This window comes from Enhydra lutris, unplaced genomic scaffold, assembly GCF_002288905.1.
Source record: "Enhydra lutris kenyoni isolate GAN:26980312 unplaced genomic scaffold, ASM228890v2 scaffoldscaffold74, whole genome shotgun sequence".
Lineage (NCBI taxonomy): Eukaryota > Metazoa > Chordata > Mammalia > Carnivora > Mustelidae > Enhydra > Enhydra lutris.
Genome location: NW_019154158.1, coordinates 4,851,154 through 4,867,828, shown reverse-complemented (window position 1 = coordinate 4,867,828; position 16,675 = coordinate 4,851,154). Strand labels below are relative to the sequence as shown.

Below are 16,675 nucleotides of genomic sequence, written 5' to 3'. Positions count from 1 at the left end.
CCCGCGCCACACCCCACCCCTCCCTCGCCCCACCCCAGTAGGCTCCAGAGTGAGCGATCCCGCCGAGGATGTCTCCGGAAACGCCTAACATAGAGACGCCCTCTCCCCAAGTCTTTGCAGTCTCTGGGCCGTTGAAGGTCCCCAAGAGAGGGCGCCCTCCAGGGCGGGATTGGACCCTGCTTCAGGGAGGCGGAACTCAGGGCTAGCGGGTGGAGGGGTATTTAAGACTAGGCGGGGTTGGAGGTGGCCAAGGGCAAAATGAGTGGGCTACCGGGCGCCAGGACCTGCCCAGGCCTGGGAGAGGCCTCCGATCTTAAGTTCCCTCTGGGCGCCAAGTTCAGGGAACCTCTTACCGAAGCTCGGTTCCAGCAACTCTTCGCGGACGCAGAGCAGGAGTCGGAGATACTCTCGGAGCCCCGCTGGTCCCGGCTGTGCAGACAGCGGAGGAGGCGGCCCGGCGCTTGCTCCCGACTGGGGGCGTGGCGCCTGCTGCTGGCGCGGCTGCCTCTGCTGCGCTGGCTGCCGCACTACCGCTGGCGGGCCTGGCTGCTCGGGGATGCCGTGGCCGGAGTGACCGTGGGCATCGTGCACGTGCCCCAGGGTGAGCGGCCCCAATACCTGCTCGTCTGGGGCCCGAGCTCTGGAGGGCGTCGGGAAGGTGCAGGGGCTGGAAACCCGGGAGCGAGAGATTGGGTAATGTGGCTGAGGGTTCGGAGACAGGATCTGAGACCAAGTACTGGGTAAGGACTGCCGAGCTGCATCAGATCCCTACCCCCAGCTCCCTTCACCTGCAATCCTTCGAGAAGTCTTTGACACGTTCCGGGTCAGGGAACTGGAGAGGCACAATACCTGCTTCCCCCACGCCCGCCACCCCCCTCACCCCCGTCTAGGCCGACACGGATCTGTGACCTTGTCCGCCCCAAGACCTCCCACCGAGGCCTGTTAACCCCTGGGTTCCCTCATGTGGCATGATTTAGCGTCTCCATGACAGCCTCTGAGAGTGTGCACTGGAAGGGTGGCATTCTGGCGGCTGGTCATCTTCCCCCAGCCACCCCCTCCCCCACACCACACACCCTGAAGATCTTTCCTTCCACTTCTTCCCTAGGCATGGCTTTTGCCCTCCTGACCTCTGTGCCTCCAGTGTTCGGACTCTACACTTCTTTCTTCCCCGTCCTCATTTACACCTTGTTGGGTACTGGGAGACATCTGTCCACTGGTGAGCGACCCGGTGACTCCTCTCCTTCTCTGTGGGGTGCCAGTGGACAGGGGTTTGAGGCTTGGGTTCCTGTGAGCTCCTTAGCTCTTATTCCCCTCTTCCCCTCCCCTGCTTCCCTTCCGCCTCTGCCGTTTCCCTGCCAGGAACCTGGGACCTAAGCAAAGTTCGCTGGGCCGTTGGGGGCGTGGGGGGTGGGGGTTGGTGCTGAGTGTGTGCAAAGAGAAGGGAGTGCCCTCGGACTTTACTTCACCCCCAGGAGATTCGGTTTAAAAGAACATCTCCGGGAGATGGAAGAGGGGAACAGAGATGCGCGGTTACCCAGAGGAGCGCGCAGTCCGCGGGGCGTCTGCAGGAGGAGAGTGATGCATTAGGGGGCAGTATTTGCCGGCTGGCGCGCCCTCTTAGCCTCCCTCAGGGCATGTTCCGGGCTGCTGCACCGCTCTCGGCCCCATGGCCTTCACCTGCGCAGCAGCCTTCCAGGAGAGCGGGATCTGACCGCAGCAGCCTGGCCGGGGGTGCGGAGCCTGAGCTGTCGCCGCGCCCCAGGCGGCAGGGCTGGTGATCTCTGCGTTTGAATTCCCCGGCCCTAGGAACTTTCGCGGTACTCAGCCTCATGACGGGCTCCGCCGTGGAGCGGCTGGTGCCGGAACCCCTCGGGGGTAACCTGAGTGGAATCGAGAGGGAAGAGTTGGACGCTCAGCGGGTTGGGGCGGCTGCAGCCTTGGCCTTCGGGAGCGGGGCGCTGATGGTGAGGGAGGATCCTGCGAGATCCACGCTGGGGTCCCTGGGGAACTGGGCCAGGAGAGGGGGGCGGGGAGCGTGTCCCGCGCGGGCGTAGGCGGGAGAGACGCGCACCAGCGGGTCCGCTCCTCCTCCGGTAGTGATTGTACATCTCCTCCTCTGCAGCTGGGCATGTTCGCGCTGCAGCTCGGCGTCCTGTCCACCTTTTTGTCGGAGCCTGTGGTCAAAGCGCTGACCAGCGGGGCCGCGCTGCACGTGCTCGTGTCCCAACTGCCCAGCCTTTTAGGGTTGCCCCTCCCGCGCCAGATTGGCTGCTTCGCTCTCTTCAAGGTGGGGGTGGAGAACAGCGGAGAAGCGGCTTCTGGCGGTCTTGGGAAGAGGGAAACCCGGAAAGGAAGGAAGGGAGGACGGCGAGTGGAGGGATAGAGGGTGACGGGGGCGGAGGGAAGGAGGTTAGAACCACTGGCTGAATGAGGGTCGCTGCGGCGATGGAAGCTCCGATGGGAGCCGGGAGGCCTTGCTTCGGCCGGGTGGGTCCGAACTGGGGACAGTCGACCCGGCACCCGGCCCTCGCTCACCGCCCCTTCCCGCAGACGTTGGCCGCTGTGCTGACCGCGCTGCCCCGGAGCAGTCCGGCAGAACTGACCATCTCGGCACTCAGCCTGGCGCTGCTCGTGCCCGTCAAAGAATTGAACGTGAGATTCCGGGACAAGCTACCCACCCCGATCCCAGGGGAAATCGTCATGGTGAGGATGGCTCCCGGGTCGGGGGTGCCCCCTGCACCACACAGCCCTTTGCCCATCGGGGAGGAGCTGGCCGCTGCCGCCCCCTCGTGGAATGCAGCGAGTTTACAGAGCAGAAGTCTGCGCATCCGTGTCCCTTTCCAGGCCTCTTCTCAGAACATTTTGACCCTCTGGAATCCCCCACCCACTTCTCGCACGGAGCCTCTCCTGGACCTCTTACAAAGCCTTCTTCCTGCTTACAGCGCTCCCTTGCGGTGTCGTTCGCCACGGCACTGTCCACTCACATCTCTCCCCTCACCCGGTCCTTTGCTGTTCACTGTTCACAGTTTCTCTCCCTTCCCACGCCCACCTACATTTCTCTCTCTCCCCGACTAAATAAGTGTTCTGCCTCTCCACTCATACGCCATCTATGCCGAGATATATCCCAGCTCTCCTACCTAGAATGGCTCGGTACACTTCTTGATGTCTACCATCCCTCATGGGAGTCCCTCTTCTTCCATCTCTTTCTATAACATCGCATATACATCATTCCTCTTTCCCATCCCCACCGTCCTGCACTCTAAATGGGTGGCCAGGCACCCAACCCAAACACATCCCAGCGCCCCCAGGGACTGGGCCTCCGAAAACAACTACCAGTTGCCTTAGAATCCTTTTTCTCCGTGAAGTTCTTTCTCGTCTCTGCCAGGAAGCCCATCTCCTGTCATGCCCGAATTTGCTCTCTTTCCCAGGTGCTTCTGGCCTCTGTGCTCTGCTTCACCTCTTCCCTGGACACAAGATACAACGTCCAGATAGTGGGGCTGCTGCCTGGAGGGTAAGGGAATCAAGAACCTGCTCTTCTCCCATTTCTCCCACCCAGCACTTCCTCTTGACCCACCCCACCTGTTTTCTCTGTCTTCCCCATATCCTTCTTAGGACCAACCCATCCTCACCTTGGATCCCTCTCTCTCCAGATTCCCCCAGCCTCACCTCCCTAACCTGGCTGAGCTGCCCAGGATTCTGGTTGACTCACTGCCCATCACGCTGGTTGCTTTTGCTGTGTCCGCCTCCCTGGCCTCCATCTATGCAGACAAGTATAGCTACACTATTGACTCCAACCAGGTGTGACTCCGACTGAGGACCCCAATTCATTCAGGAGACAACCCCCTAATCTGATGCGCCCTCCCCATGCCCTTGTCTCTCTCCTCTTCATCTCACTGCATCCCTCCAGGAGCTCTTGGCCCATGGTGTCTCCAACCTCATCTCCTCCCTCTTCTCCTGCTTTCCCAACTCTGCCACATTGGCCACCACCAGCCTACTAGTGGATGCTGGTGGGAACACACAGGTAAGAGCATGTCTTAGATGAGGAGAAGGGTGGGGAGGTATCCAGGGGGATGGGTGGTGGTGAAGAAACAGGTGGAGGATGGGTAGATCCCCAGAGGGCAGCCATATAGAGGAGGTTAGGAGTCTGTACGGGAGAGGGAGGGGGTGGGAATTTCTAGGTAGGAGATGGAGAGAAGATAACTAAGCTTCATTAAGACCTTTGTAGACTCAGGGCAACTGTGTGGCTCAGTGGGTTATGCCTTCAGCTCAGGTCATGATTCCGGGGTCCTGGGATGGAGCCCTGCATCGGGCTTTCTGCTCAGGAGAGCCTGCTTCCCCCTGCCTCTCTGCCTACTTGTGATCTTTCTGTGTCAAATAAATAAATAAAAATCTTTAACAAAAAAAAGGACCTTTGTAGACTCTAAGCACTCAAAAAGTTTACAGTGCCCACATGTAGCTCAAAATAAAAACAAAACTGAACTGTAAAATTAATTCGAGAGACAAACTTCTGATTTCCACACCCCCACCATGGGACATATCACACATGAAAGTCTCCCCCTAATATTTCTGGTTTCCTACTTTGCTGGTCCCCTAAGAATGTGGTGAGCCTGCTTTTAGGGTCATCCAGCAGTGGCTTTTAAGATGGACATGGGCTACAAAAATAGGGAAATTGAACTACATCTAGGTAGAGACTGGCAAATGAGAGGCATTTAATTGGGAGAGGGGAAAAGTAGGTGTGAGATGCAGAGTAGCAAGAAGAGAGTGGAAGACTGAGGAATATCTTCATGGACAGGGATTCGGAAGGAGGGAGAGTTCCAGAGAAGGCAAGGTAGAGTGGGCAGGGTGGCCAGCTCTCTCACAGTGGTGGATGAGATCCCTTTGCTTCTCGGCTTCCATCCCTCCTCCTTTCTAGCTGGCAGGCCTCTTCTCCTGCATAGTTGTCCTCTCGGTGCTGCTGTGGCTGGGGCCCTTCTTCTATTATCTGCCCAAGGTAAGGAACAGAAGAGCTATTGGGGGTGGCCGGGAGGGGTGGCTATATTCTAGGACACTGAGGCAGTCAGCTTGCCTTCTCTGCCCCAAGGCTGTCCTGGCCTGTATCAACATCTCCAGCATGCGCCAGATGTTCTTCCAGATGCAGGAACTGCCACAGCTATGGCGCATCAGCCGCATGGACTTTGTGAGAAGTGGCAACATTATCCCAGATTGCCCCCTCCCATTTCCCAGAATCCCCAGCCTCTGCCCTGGATTGAAGCTAATTGTCCTGGTCCTACATTCTGTAGTACCCCCACCACGCGCCCCCCCCCAACATGCCTACCTCCTAATCCCATTACCCAGACACAGGGTGGAGGGTGGGGGTTGGACCCCTTCAGGGTCCTTATATTTGGTGCATATCGCCTGCTGAGTCAATCCTGTCCCTTCCTCCTGTCATTCTTTCTACCTTCTCCTGGGCCATCCCTTCCTATCGTTTGCCTTGGCAGGCACCGCACCCCTGGACCTCTTTCCCTAGCAGTGACGGCCTGGCCTTTCACTCCCAACCCTGTCCTGCAGGCTGTATGGGTGGTCACATGGGTGGCCGTAGTGATCCTGAGTGTGGACTTAGGCCTAGCCGTAGGCGTGGTCTTCTCCATGATGACTGTGATCTGCCGTACCCAGAGGTGAGAGTGGAGATGAGCCGGGAAGCACAGTGGGGAGAGAACAGGTGCCTGGGGTGACTCTCCAGTCAGGCCAGGCTGGGGATCTGACCCCAGCTTCCCACCCAGGGTGCAGTGCCTGGCACTTGGACTTGCTGAGGGGACGGAGCTCTACAGGCCACTCAGAGAGAGCCACAAGGTGCGTGGGCTATGGACAACGAGGGAAGGGAAGACCAGACGCGGGTGTTTTTCTGACCCTCTGCCTTCTTAGCTCCTCAAGGTCCCGGGGCTCTGCATCCTGAGCTACCCAGCACCCCTCTACTTTGGGACCCGTGGGCAGTTTCGCCGCACCCTGGAGTGGCACCTGGGGCTTGGAGAAGAAGGCAAGGTGAGAGACCTGGTCAAAGGGGAGGGTGGCTTCTCCGGGAGAGGGAAGCAGGTGGGTCTTCTGAAGGAGATCACTGTGCTTATGGGGCATGCGTTCATGCTGGTGTCTTGGTGGTAACTGCCCTTCTCTACTCACAGGAGGCTCCAAAGACAGATGGCCCACCCAATGCAGGTGAGATGGGATGACAAGGAGGGAGACTGGGCACGCACCCTGTGGGGGCGTCTGGCCACTCCTGCCTTCTCCCGTCCTAGTTGCTGAGCCCGTCAGGGTGGTGGTCTTAGACTGCAGTGGTCTCACCTTTGCAGATGCTGCTGGAGCCAGAGAAGTGGTACAGGTGAGGGATGGGGCAGGTAGGTCGAGGAGAAAGTCCCCTTAGCATCCCGTGCATACCCTCTGACATAGGATTTGACCCCCCTCTCCTTCTCCGCAGCTGGCCGGCCGATGCCGAGATGCTGGGATCCACCTTCTCCTGGCTCAGTGTAATGGTGAGAGGTGTGGAGGCTGGAGGGACCTGGAGACTGGGGAATGACCAGACATGTGGGGGAGGGAAAAGGACATGGTGTGGATTTAAGACCTACAAGCCTGGCCTGCCTCTCGACACAGCCTCAGTGCTGGGGACACTGACCCAGGCAGGACTCCTGAACAGAGTGACCCCAGAACAGCTGTTCGTCAGTGTCCAGGATGCAGCCGCTCATGCCCTGGAGAGACTGGTGAGGGGGCGGGAGCAACAGGAGGGAAACCTGGGAGGTGCCGGGCTCTATAGCAGATCACATGTGAGTCCCTGGCTGAGAATCTATGCAGAGGGTTCTGGGAAGAGGCCTGAGAAAGAGACTAGGGGAGGGAGAGTGGGGGATGAAATGAGTCAATTTAAGGCTAAGCCAGGGAGACTGGGCCCAGCTCTGCGTGAAGAACTAAGGAGCAAAGGTTTCAAAGTGGGGTGGTGTGCCCTCAGAGGACTGCCAAATGCTGAGGGAGGGAGGAGGGCACTGAAACTATTCCTAACATGTCCTCTCTCTTTTCCAGGAGACTACGGGTCCGAAGACTTGCACAGTGTGGGTCTGACCCAGTCATCCGGAGTGTGGAGGGCCCCAACAATACGTGTGTGAGGAGTACCCTTACTTCTTATAATTAATAAAACAAGGCTGAGCACCTCTGGGGTTCATGAAGTGAACCTCTGGGTGTCCACACACTGACCCCTGGTGCCCCTTTCTCCATGCTCACAGCACTGCAGACACACTAAAAATGACTTTCACTTGTGTGTTCACCAGCGCCCCCCCTTCCAGAAGTCTCCAGTTCTCTCCATGGGGGGTGGGGCTGGAGCCTGTGCACAGAGTCCTGGATCCAGAGATGGGGGAGAGGGGCACAGCCCTGGGAATTCACACAGGGACTTCCCCACCCCCTCAGTCCCAAGGAGATGAGAGGACAGTATTTCCACTTTAGGTTCTTAGAGTCCCCATGGGCTCTTTGGCACTTGAAAAGTGACCTCCCCCACTTCCTGCCCCATGACAAGGGGGTGGGGGGAGGACTTGGCACTGGCTGTGGGACAGTTATGGCTCCATCATGTCCCTGGGCACTCGCAGAAAGGAGGAGTGCCACCAGGACAAGCCCCTGCTTGGGATCAGTTTCTGAAGGGGATCAGGGAGAGTCAGTGGAGCGGTCACTGGGTGCTGGGGTTTGCTAGAAATTCCTGGCAGGGACAAGGAGGCAGGCCCAGCTTGACAGTTTGTAGGCCCCGAGTGGCCCTCATTCCGAGGTCATGCACTGCAGCCGGTGTTTGAAGAAGAGTAGGCGGTGTTTGGCCACCTGACTTTCATCCAGTGATCCTGGGTAGCGGTAGCGGGCATAAGTCTCTGTCCCCACATCCCTTGATGTCCAAGGCAGCTTCAACTTAGATGCATGATCCACAACGACGTCTGAGCAGGAGCCCACTCGAAGGGAACCAAGCCCATCCAGGAAGAATTCTGGGGGGGGGGGGAGGTGTGGAGGGAAGGGGAGTACACAGTGAAGGGTCTGAAGGGTGCAGAAGGCCAACCCTTAAGGGAGAACTAAGATTTGGGGTATGGAGGGTGCATAGGCAAGGACCCTGTTTCTGAGGGCCTTGGGCTAATAATTAATTCTTCAGGGTCTCAGTTTCACTCTTCTTTAAAATAGAGTCAACATACTTACCTTGTGCTTGGATAACATATCCCAACCGTCCACCCCCCCCAACACCTAAAGTTTCAACAGATGCTGAATGGGCTGCTCCAGAAGTGTGGTCTGAACCAGGTGGAGCGGCTGGGAGTGGAGGAAAGGTGGCGGTGACAGCGGTGGGGAAGTCAAAGGTAGACCCAGGGGCAGTGCTGGGTCTGGAGGTTCAAATGGTGTGCGGGCCAGGAGGGTGGGAGCTCTGTGTCTTGCCAGGGCTCACATCTTGGAAAATCTTCGCAGAACTGCCCCAAGAGCCCCGGGTGCCATCCGTGGGTTTCACGGGGGATGGGGTGGGGTGGGCGTAGGAGTCGCCAGCGCCCTTGGATCCTCACCCAGCGCCCCGCGGGTCCCTAATGGGCCGGGCCAGGCCAGGAGGGGGCGCCACTCACCCAGATGCGCCACGCGGCTGAGGCGCGGGTCGAAACCGACCTCGCGCACCTTGTCGGTGCGCGCCAGGAAGAAGTTGACCACGCCGTCGGTGACCACGCAGCCTGGAAAGCCGACGAGCTCGTGGTGGAAGCCGCGCCTTTGCCGGAGGCAGTTCCCGCGGCCTGGCGCGCCAGGCTCCACGCTCAGCAGCTGCCGGTAGGTGGTGGCGAAGCCGGAGATCTCGCGCACCGCGCCGCCGACCTGCGGGAAGTGGGAGGATAGCTCCAGGAGGGACGGGGACTGCCGTGGCTGGGGATGGGGTGGGGGTACCACATCTGTGCTCCCTCTCCCCCGATCGGTTCCCCTGCCCCGTCCTCCTCCGCTCCTCTCCTACAGGACCCGGGGGTCTCCCAGGCTCCGCCGCGTCGTCCTCTGTCAGTCCCAGGACCGTCCGCGCTCGGCCGGGGCTCCCCCGCCGCTGCCTCAGCCTGTTGGAGGCCCTCCTTCTCCCACCCCGCATCCTGCAGGCCCTCCCCTACCAGGTCCAGCGGCGTCCGCTCCAGCACGTCCACAAGCCTCTCCAGCCGCGTCCGCGCGGTGAACACGAAGTCGTCGTCTACCCACAGGACGTACTTGGTGGTTACCTGGGATACGGCCAGGTTCCGGCCTGCGAACCAGCCCTGGGGGGAGGGTATATATGGTCAGTGAGGCTGGAGAGAGAGGACATAACCCCTCTCCCACCTTCCCTTCTCTTTCCTGACGCCTCTCTAAACAGTAGTGCCTGGGTAAAAAAGGCCCGAATGGCTCGAGCCTGGGTAAAAAAGGCAGTTTCCCACGGCCAGGGGTTCTGAGTCAGTGTTCTGGGAGAAGGTGTTAGAGCGCATCTAACCGTGCACCCCATTCATTCGTTCATTCATCATTCATTCATTCATCACCTATTTACTGAGCGCTCCCCAAGTGCTCAGCACATTCTAAGAACGCAGGATGAACAACATAGGCATGATTCCTGTCCCACGGAGCTTACGTTCCAGGAACTGCCATGCTTAACAGGCACCCCAGTAATTCTGGGATTACAGGTAGGTAGTCCTGAGAATCACTACTCCGGAGACTTCAGACCGAGGGCGCGCCTCTCTCCGCGCGTTCTGGCGCGCGGTTCAGCCTTGCTGGCTGCGCACCTTGCCAAAAGGCATGAGATAGTGTTCGATGTGGGGACCGCTAATGCTCTCTGGCTTGTCGCTGTCGTCGGCGATGACCACGGTGACCGTTGGGTAGAAGCGACGGATGCTAGCGATGAGTGCCCGTAGCCGATTGTAACGCAGGAAGGTCTTAGTAGCAATGGTGACCAGGGCGCTGATGTTGTACTGGGCTGAGGAGGAGGAGGGTTAGGTGCAGAGGAAGGAGTGTGGGAAGGAGCAGGAAGACATCTTCTCCCGAGGCTTCCCTCCTCCACCTTCTCCCCACTAGACCTCGATTTTAGGTCGCGGCAAGCACCGGCCTCACCTCCCTGGGGTAGAGACCCAGATGGGTACAGCCGAGGGTTGGGGGGGTGTCTTATGCGGATGGTAAAGGCAGCCTCGTGTCCCTCCGTGGAGAACCGGACTGGGAAGAAAGGACACAAGCCGTGGTGCTTAAGGCTGGGATAACATTCCTTTTTCAGTAAATCAGTATTTAAATGCCTACTCTTTCTGGGCCCTGATGGACAAGAATGTAAGATTTTTACCGCCATGGCACTAACATTCTAATGGGTGGGAAATTAATTTAAAAAAGATTTAATGAAAAGCGCACGTTTATTGAGCATTTACTATGTGGCAGGTACTTTTTCAGTTACCTTAAATATAGGAACTCATTTACTCTTCACAAGTCCTATTAAGTAGATTTCTACTACAGAAAAAGACAGAGGAATTAAGTAACTTGTCTTCATTTACAGAACTCTTAAGCAACAAAACTGAGTTAGGAGCCTAGTCAGTCTGGTTCCAGGTTAAGTAAATGAAATTTAGAGACTGGTAAGCCTTGAAGAGAAAAAACAAGTAATGTGATAGTGAAGAGGAACCGGTTGAGTTGAGATCCAAATGACAAGAAGGAGCCAGCTGTACAAAAATCTAGGGGAAGAGCATTCTAGGCAGAGGGAACAGCAAATGCAAAAGCCCCAGAGTGGGAGCAGGTTTGGTGTGCCAAGCCTTGGAGAGAAGCAGGAGGGCTGTGTTGTGCCTTTTTTTGCTAGAGAAATGGGAGCTCTGGGAGATAAAGCCCCTTGCCCTCCTGGAAGTGGTGGATTGGGAATAGAGCTTGAGTCTTCTGGCTCCTGGGGCAGGTCACTTCCTGGGGCCCCCACGGTTGGCCTGAAGGGGGGACACACCCAAAGCTTGGGTTTCCCTTTGGCCTGCTCTGGCCCCAGATGAACAAAGGCCCCTTCTCTCCCTCCCTGGTCCTGCTAGCCTAGCTGAAATGCCCATTGTGTGACTGGGCAGCTCTGGCCGTTGCCCTAGTGTCTCCCACACCCTCTGCCATTTGCCTGCTCCAGCCTTTCTGGGCTCTCTGTTCACCCAGCCAGCCACTGCCTCAGCCCAGGCCTCACACCTGTGTCTGCTGTGTTTGCCTGGTAGCTTCGGCTGCTGTAAGTGACCAGTTGAAGCTGCCGGTTGAGTTGGTCTAGCCCAGGGCTGGTGAGTGTGAGATCTGGCTGCCCCTCTCCCGTGAGAGTCACTCCAGTCACTTCCCCTGCCACGTCCCAGGTGCCCAAGGAGGCCGTCAGGTTCACCTGGGAGAGGGGGATGGAGAGTACATGATTAGGCTTCACACCCACCTCTTGCCTCCCTGGTGGCTTCATCCCTCCTTTGGCAGCGGGGTCTCCCTCCAGCATCCTCTGCCTGCCTGGCCTTCCCAGCCTCATTTCCTCTTACCTGGTAAAGCTCCTGACCAGAAGCTGCCTGCAGGCTCAGCCCTAGGAGGAAGGAGAGGGAGTCAGAATCACACCCAGCCTTGAATTCTTCTGCACTTTCTCTCTCTTCACCACTGCAGGGACCTTCTCACCCATCCCTCTTTGTTGAGGCCACGGCAGGGCACGTGTTAGGAGGCAGCCTAGAGTAACTGATTTTTTTTACTCCTTCCCATCAAAGCAATGGCTCTTTATGGCCTGCCCCACCTACCCACTAATCTTTGGTCAGTCAGCAAAGAATAGATTCTTTCCCCCAAACCTCTCCAGTTACAGCCTTCTGCAATTCCTGACAACGTAGAGTCCCTTCTGTCCTCACCTCCCATCTCATGAGCCCACTTCTGACCTCAAGTTCCCCACTTCCCATTCCAATCTTGCTTCACTCTTCCTCACCCAACCTTGAGCTCTGACACCCCCACAGTGCCTTAGGTCATCCCTGAGGCTCATTCTCCCCACCTGGCACCAAGATGCTCCGGAGGGGCTGGACTTCCACACCCTGCAGGGGGTACTGAAGAGGGGAGTTTGCAGGGGCTATGAGCAGCCGGTCAGCAGCGGACTGGCTCCTGGCAGCGGAGGACAGAGAAGGAATCAGGGGCAGAGGAGCACTCCTTCCAGTCACACCCTCCCTCCAGGCCTCCCACTGCAAAGACACCCTCATTTCAAGATAGTACCTTGAGAGGAAGGCCTGGAACTCTTGCTCCCTGGAGGCAGAGGCAGCCCTCAGCTCCTCGGGGTCAAAGGCTTTGGTGAGGTCGATGGCTTGGACCTGCCTCTGGAAGGGGAGGTAAAAGCTCCTTCCACTGGACTCACAACTACAATTGTTCCCAGAGAGCAGCCTGGAGGGGGGACGAAGGTCATCAGAGCCCAGCCATCCAACTCCATTCACCCCACGAAACATTTACACAGTGCCCCACACCTGGGCCTTTCAACCCTGCCCATCCAATGTCTGTCCCCTTAAACATTGCTTTTCAGATAGTCTCCAGGGGGAGAGACCACCATGACTTGTCACCTAAATCTGGATTTTACAGAGCCGTAGAATAGGGTCAATTGCTAGAATTTCAGAGTTGTCTACCCACCATTTAGGACCCCACATGGACTCCCCTTTCAAGTGGAATCATCAGGACATTGGTAAGTCTTCTAGGGCCCTCCTATGCGTGCACATCCTCCCCTCCCCATCACCATGACAAGGTTCAGGGAGGATAGATTCCTCCTCCCCGCCAGCCCAAGACTCAGAAGCTCCCCCTGCCTCACGCCCACTCCCCAACTAGTCAGGAGAACCCAGAGATCGGAGCTCAGCAGTGCAGGAAACAAAAGCTCCCCACGCCACCCCCAGCGAGTGCCGCTCTGCCGCCACCACCCCTGGCACTCACCCCACCACTTGCTCCTTGATCCTGACTGGGATGTGTGCATAGCGGGGCTCGGGCGTCAGGTCTGGCAGTTCTGGTCTGGGGGGGGCCCTGCAGGGGCGCCCACAGCGCAAGAGGTGCCCCGAGGCCCGGCGCGTCCCGGGTGCTCGCATACAGGAGCCCCAGCGAGGCGCAGGCGAGTAGCAGGACCAGCACACAGAGAGCCCGGCGGCCCAGCCGCATCCTGGTGGGCGGTAGGAGTGGGAGGGTGAGAAAGGTGGGGGGGGGGCGTGGGCTGGGACCCTCGAGGCGGGCGGTTCTGGAGGCTCCTGCCAGCAGCTCCCCTCTGCCCACACCCCCCCGCCCCGGGACGCTCTCTGCATCTCGGCGCGCTAGGATTTGCACAGCGAATCGTTCCCCCGGCCCTCCTCCCTCCACTCCCCGGGCCTCGAGTCTCCCGGCCTCCTTTCTTCTCGCCTTCTCCCGCATCTCGGTTTCCTCTCACGCCCGAGGCCCGGCATGTTGATGCGAGAGACCGCTGGATGCGGGGCTTTCCTCGGGGCCGCGAATAAGTAGGAGTGCATCGCTATCTTAGGGCAGCGGACTCCTCTATTCCCGCCCCACCCCGACCCCGGCCCGCGTGTCCCCCACCCCGCGGTCCGAGCATCACCTGGGCCCCGGTGGGCTGCACAGGGCGGCTCCACACCTTGCCTGTCATGAAAAATGCAGAATCACGCCCGCGCTGTTGCGTGCCCCGGGCGGAGGTGACCGCGCGAGTGGCCTCGGGAAGCTGTGCTGGGGACCGGGGGGACCCGCGAGCGCGCCGCCTCCCGCCTCCAGCTCGGGCCCCTCATCCCGCCCGGGCACTGACCTGTCTAACGCTCTAAGGCCGCCACAAGATTTCCGTCCGGGCTGCTCCAGGCTCTCAGCCCCGGCCTGGGGGTCTTCATGGGGCTGGAGGCGGCCTGATCGGGGAGCCCGGCGTGAGCCTGTGTCGTGGGGATCCTCCTGCCTCCCGGGCTCGCCCAACCCCTCCCGCCTTCGGACGCTTGGGGCTTTGTAGACCGCGGCGCCGGGTGGTTCTGGGCGTTTCCTGCGGGGGGGGGGGGGTTGGAGAACGGAGTTGAGAAACGGTGCATCCCAGCCCCAGAAACGAAGCCTGGGCTCCCCGGCACCCTGTCCCACTTGCCGGGAAGGGAGGGCTCAGGCCGCCGCCCGGTTGTTCAGATCGCGGTGCCGCGCGGCTCGGCTCCCGGGCTCGGTGCGGCGGAGGCTCCAGCTCCGCGCGGGGAATGCGAGCGCCCGGGCGCCTTCTGGTGGGCGCAGAGGACATTGCGGGGGCGCCTCGAGAAGGTCCTTCTACCGACCCTCCCAGCCCTTCTCGGGCAAACCGGGCATCTCAAGGGCCTGCCCCAGTCCCATTCTATTTCCTAGTCGTGTGGAGCCTCCCTGTCATCCAGGCGGTACACGAGGATAGGGAATAAGGGCTTTGGGAGGCTATGGGGCGAGGGCTCCTTATAACCCCATTCCAAGGAAGGTTTGCGTGGTTAGAGTGGGATAAAAGAAACCAGACTAGATCCTGGAAAATAAGATTTTGCTTGGCTAACAAAGACAGGTTGACACCCTCCCTCCTATCCTCTCCTCCACCGCGGCACCCCTACCCCAATCATCCAAAAAAACCACTCGAGAAGTAATCCAAAGGCCTGCTTCCCCTAACTGCTCCTTTTGCAGATGCTGGAGGAAGTGGCTAGGTTGGCTGTAATTCTGCATGCAAGCCTTTGACCCACAGACTCCCTTCCCTACAGCAGGATTCAGGACACTACCCAAAGTCCTGTGGTTTCATGGTTCTAATGGAAGATGTGTCAAAATCTAAGAGTGAAAATAAGATACAATAAGAAATGTAGAACATAACAAAAATGCGGGGCGAGAGGAGGATGGGTTGTTGAATGAATGAATTGTATACAAAGAACTGACAAATCAGATGAGGGGCAAACAGGATTCTCACTCTCTTTACACCAAAATAAATTCCAGATCTATCAAATATTTTAATATTAAAAACAAAACCAGGGCGCCTGGGTGGCTCGGTGGGTTAAGGCCTCTGCCTTCGGCTTGGGTCATGATCCCAGGGTCCTGGAATCGAGCCCCGCGTTGGGCTCTTTGCTCGGCAGGGAGCCTGCTTCCTCCTCTCTCTCTGACTGCCTCTCTGCCTACTTGTGATCTCTGTCTGTCAAATAAATAAATAAAAATCTTTAAAAACAAAACAAAACAAAAAAAAAAACCCAGAAAAACAGTAAAGGAAATCATGGAGTGTTTGTTTGTTTCGTTTTGTTTTGCTTTAGTTTTGTTTTGTTTTGTTTGTTTTTACAATCTTGGAGTGGGAGAAGAGATCTCTAAGCAAGATAAAAAGGGAATAATAATAAACTTGCCTATATAAAAACCATGAGTGAAGGAATTTCTATAAACAAAGTTAAGAGATAAATGACAAACTGAAAAGAATCTTTCCAACATGTAAGACAGATAAAGGTTTATTTTCCTCAAGAGCTCTAAAACATTAATAAGAAAAAATGATCAACTACCCCCAAATGGACAAAAATCATGATTAGGCAGTTGACAGAAAAGTGAAAATGGCTTTTAAATATATGCAAATATATTTGAACTTGTTCATAATAAATGGAATGCAAATTAGAACAACAGTGAAATTTTTCATTTTTATTTTTTAATTTCTTTAAGATTCTATTTATTTATCTGAAAGAGAGAGAGAGAGAGAGAGAACACGAGCAGGGGAGGGGCAAAGGGAGAGGGAGAAGCAGACTCTCTGCTGAGCAGGGAGCCCCATACTGGGCTGGGTCCCAGGACGCTGGGATCATGACCTGAGCCAAAGGCAGATGCTTCACTGACTGAACCCACCCAGGTGCCCCAACAGTGAAAATTTTTAAACAAAATTATTGCAATATTATCGACTATATTCCCTATGTGTACTTTTTATCCCTGTGAGTTATTTATAACTGGATGTTTATAGCTCTTAATCCTTTTCACCTATCTCACCTATCCCCCACCCCCTGAAGTGTTCTTTGATTACTAAGTTAGTGAAGGTCAAGGTGTTTGCTAAGAACACATTGGATAGTCAAGTATGTGGAGAAACAGCCTCTGCATGCATTGTTGTGAGTGTAAATTGATAAAACTTAGGAGACTGGTTGGCAAATCTCTTAACATTTAAAATGTTAATCACTTAAATTGTAAATATTAATCATTTAAAAATTTAAAGATATGTCTCCGTCAGACAATGGGGCACTGGGTTAAACTATACCTACCGACACTGGATGATTTCCAAAAGTTGCTAAGCAGAAGAAAGCAAATTCAGAGCAGCATATACAATGGGCTCCCATGTGTGGGTTTTAGCTTCTGGGCCTGGCCAAAGCCTGGCTATGAGGGGCGGCCATACCAGAAACCTGAAAAGGTGGGAATGGCTTTGGAACTGGGTCTTGGTGGAAGCAGGAGGGAATCCGAGGAGTGTCAGTGAAGATCAAGAAATATTGAGGAGCTTGTTAGGAGCCGGCTGGCCTTTAGGATGTTGCAGTTGCCGGGAAGAGGGGAAAGTAAGAACTGAAGAAAAGGAGGTCTTGTTCCATTTGGCAATCTTGGTACCTGCTGTGGGGTGGGAGGTAAAAACTTCACCAAGTGAACTGAGGATCTCGCTGAGACAATTTCTAAGCAGAATGTGGAAGGTGCCATCTGGTTTCTTCTAGCTGCTTCAAGTAAAAATGAAAAGCAAGAGATAAGCTAAAGGAAGGCATGTTGCACAGAAGGGAGCTGGGAGTTGCTG

At 56.6% G+C, this 16,675-nt stretch overlaps 2 protein-coding genes across 2 annotated transcripts; one reads left to right on the top strand and one right to left on the bottom strand.

Moving 5' to 3' along the window:
• Nucleotides 1-258: 258 nt before the first annotated feature.
• On the top strand, nt 259-7,136 carry LOC111160203 (solute carrier family 26 member 10). Its single transcript, XM_022523110.1, has 18 exons — nt 259-601; nt 1,106-1,216; nt 1,807-1,964; nt 2,123-2,287; nt 2,551-2,703; nt 3,429-3,511; nt 3,651-3,798; nt 3,908-4,021; nt 4,913-4,990; nt 5,081-5,176; nt 5,548-5,654; nt 5,760-5,829; nt 5,902-6,018; nt 6,156-6,189; nt 6,270-6,352; nt 6,449-6,503; nt 6,622-6,728; nt 7,042-7,136. Exons 1-18 carry the CDS (start codon nt 259-261, stop codon nt 7,078-7,080), a joined length of 2,061 nt encoding a protein of 686 aa, XP_022378818.1. The 3' UTR covers nt 7,081-7,136.
• A 134-nt stretch (nt 7,137-7,270) lies between these two features.
• LOC111160216 (beta-1,4-N-acetyl-galactosaminyltransferase 1) lies at nt 7,271-13,869 on the bottom strand. Its single transcript, XM_022523126.1, is given in 12 exon segments — nt 7,271-7,979; nt 8,595-8,835; nt 9,114-9,254; nt 9,750-9,940; nt 10,075-10,173; nt 11,152-11,332; nt 11,475-11,515; nt 11,963-12,069; nt 12,178-12,342; nt 12,877-12,962; nt 12,964-13,096; nt 13,724-13,869. Coding segments are annotated over 11 exon segments (1,602 nt in total). The 5' UTR covers nt 13,096; nt 13,724-13,869; the 3' UTR covers nt 7,271-7,761.
• Between the last annotated feature and the right edge of the window lie 2,806 nt (nt 13,870-16,675).

Bases quoted from the DNA above. Each gene is read 5' to 3' on its own strand.
- LOC111160203 (XM_022523110.1), top strand. From the start codon at position 259: ATGAGTGGGCTACCGGGCGCCAGGACCTGCCCAGGCCTGGGAGAGGCC. The intron at 1,217-1,806 runs GTGAGCGACCCG...CCCCGGCCCTAG, and splicing joins TGGGAGACATCTGTCCACTG to GAACTTTCGCGGTACTCAGC. The intron at 6,504-6,621 runs GTGAGAGGTGTG...CTCTCGACACAG, and splicing joins TCTCCTGGCTCAGTGTAATG to CCTCAGTGCTGGGGACACTG.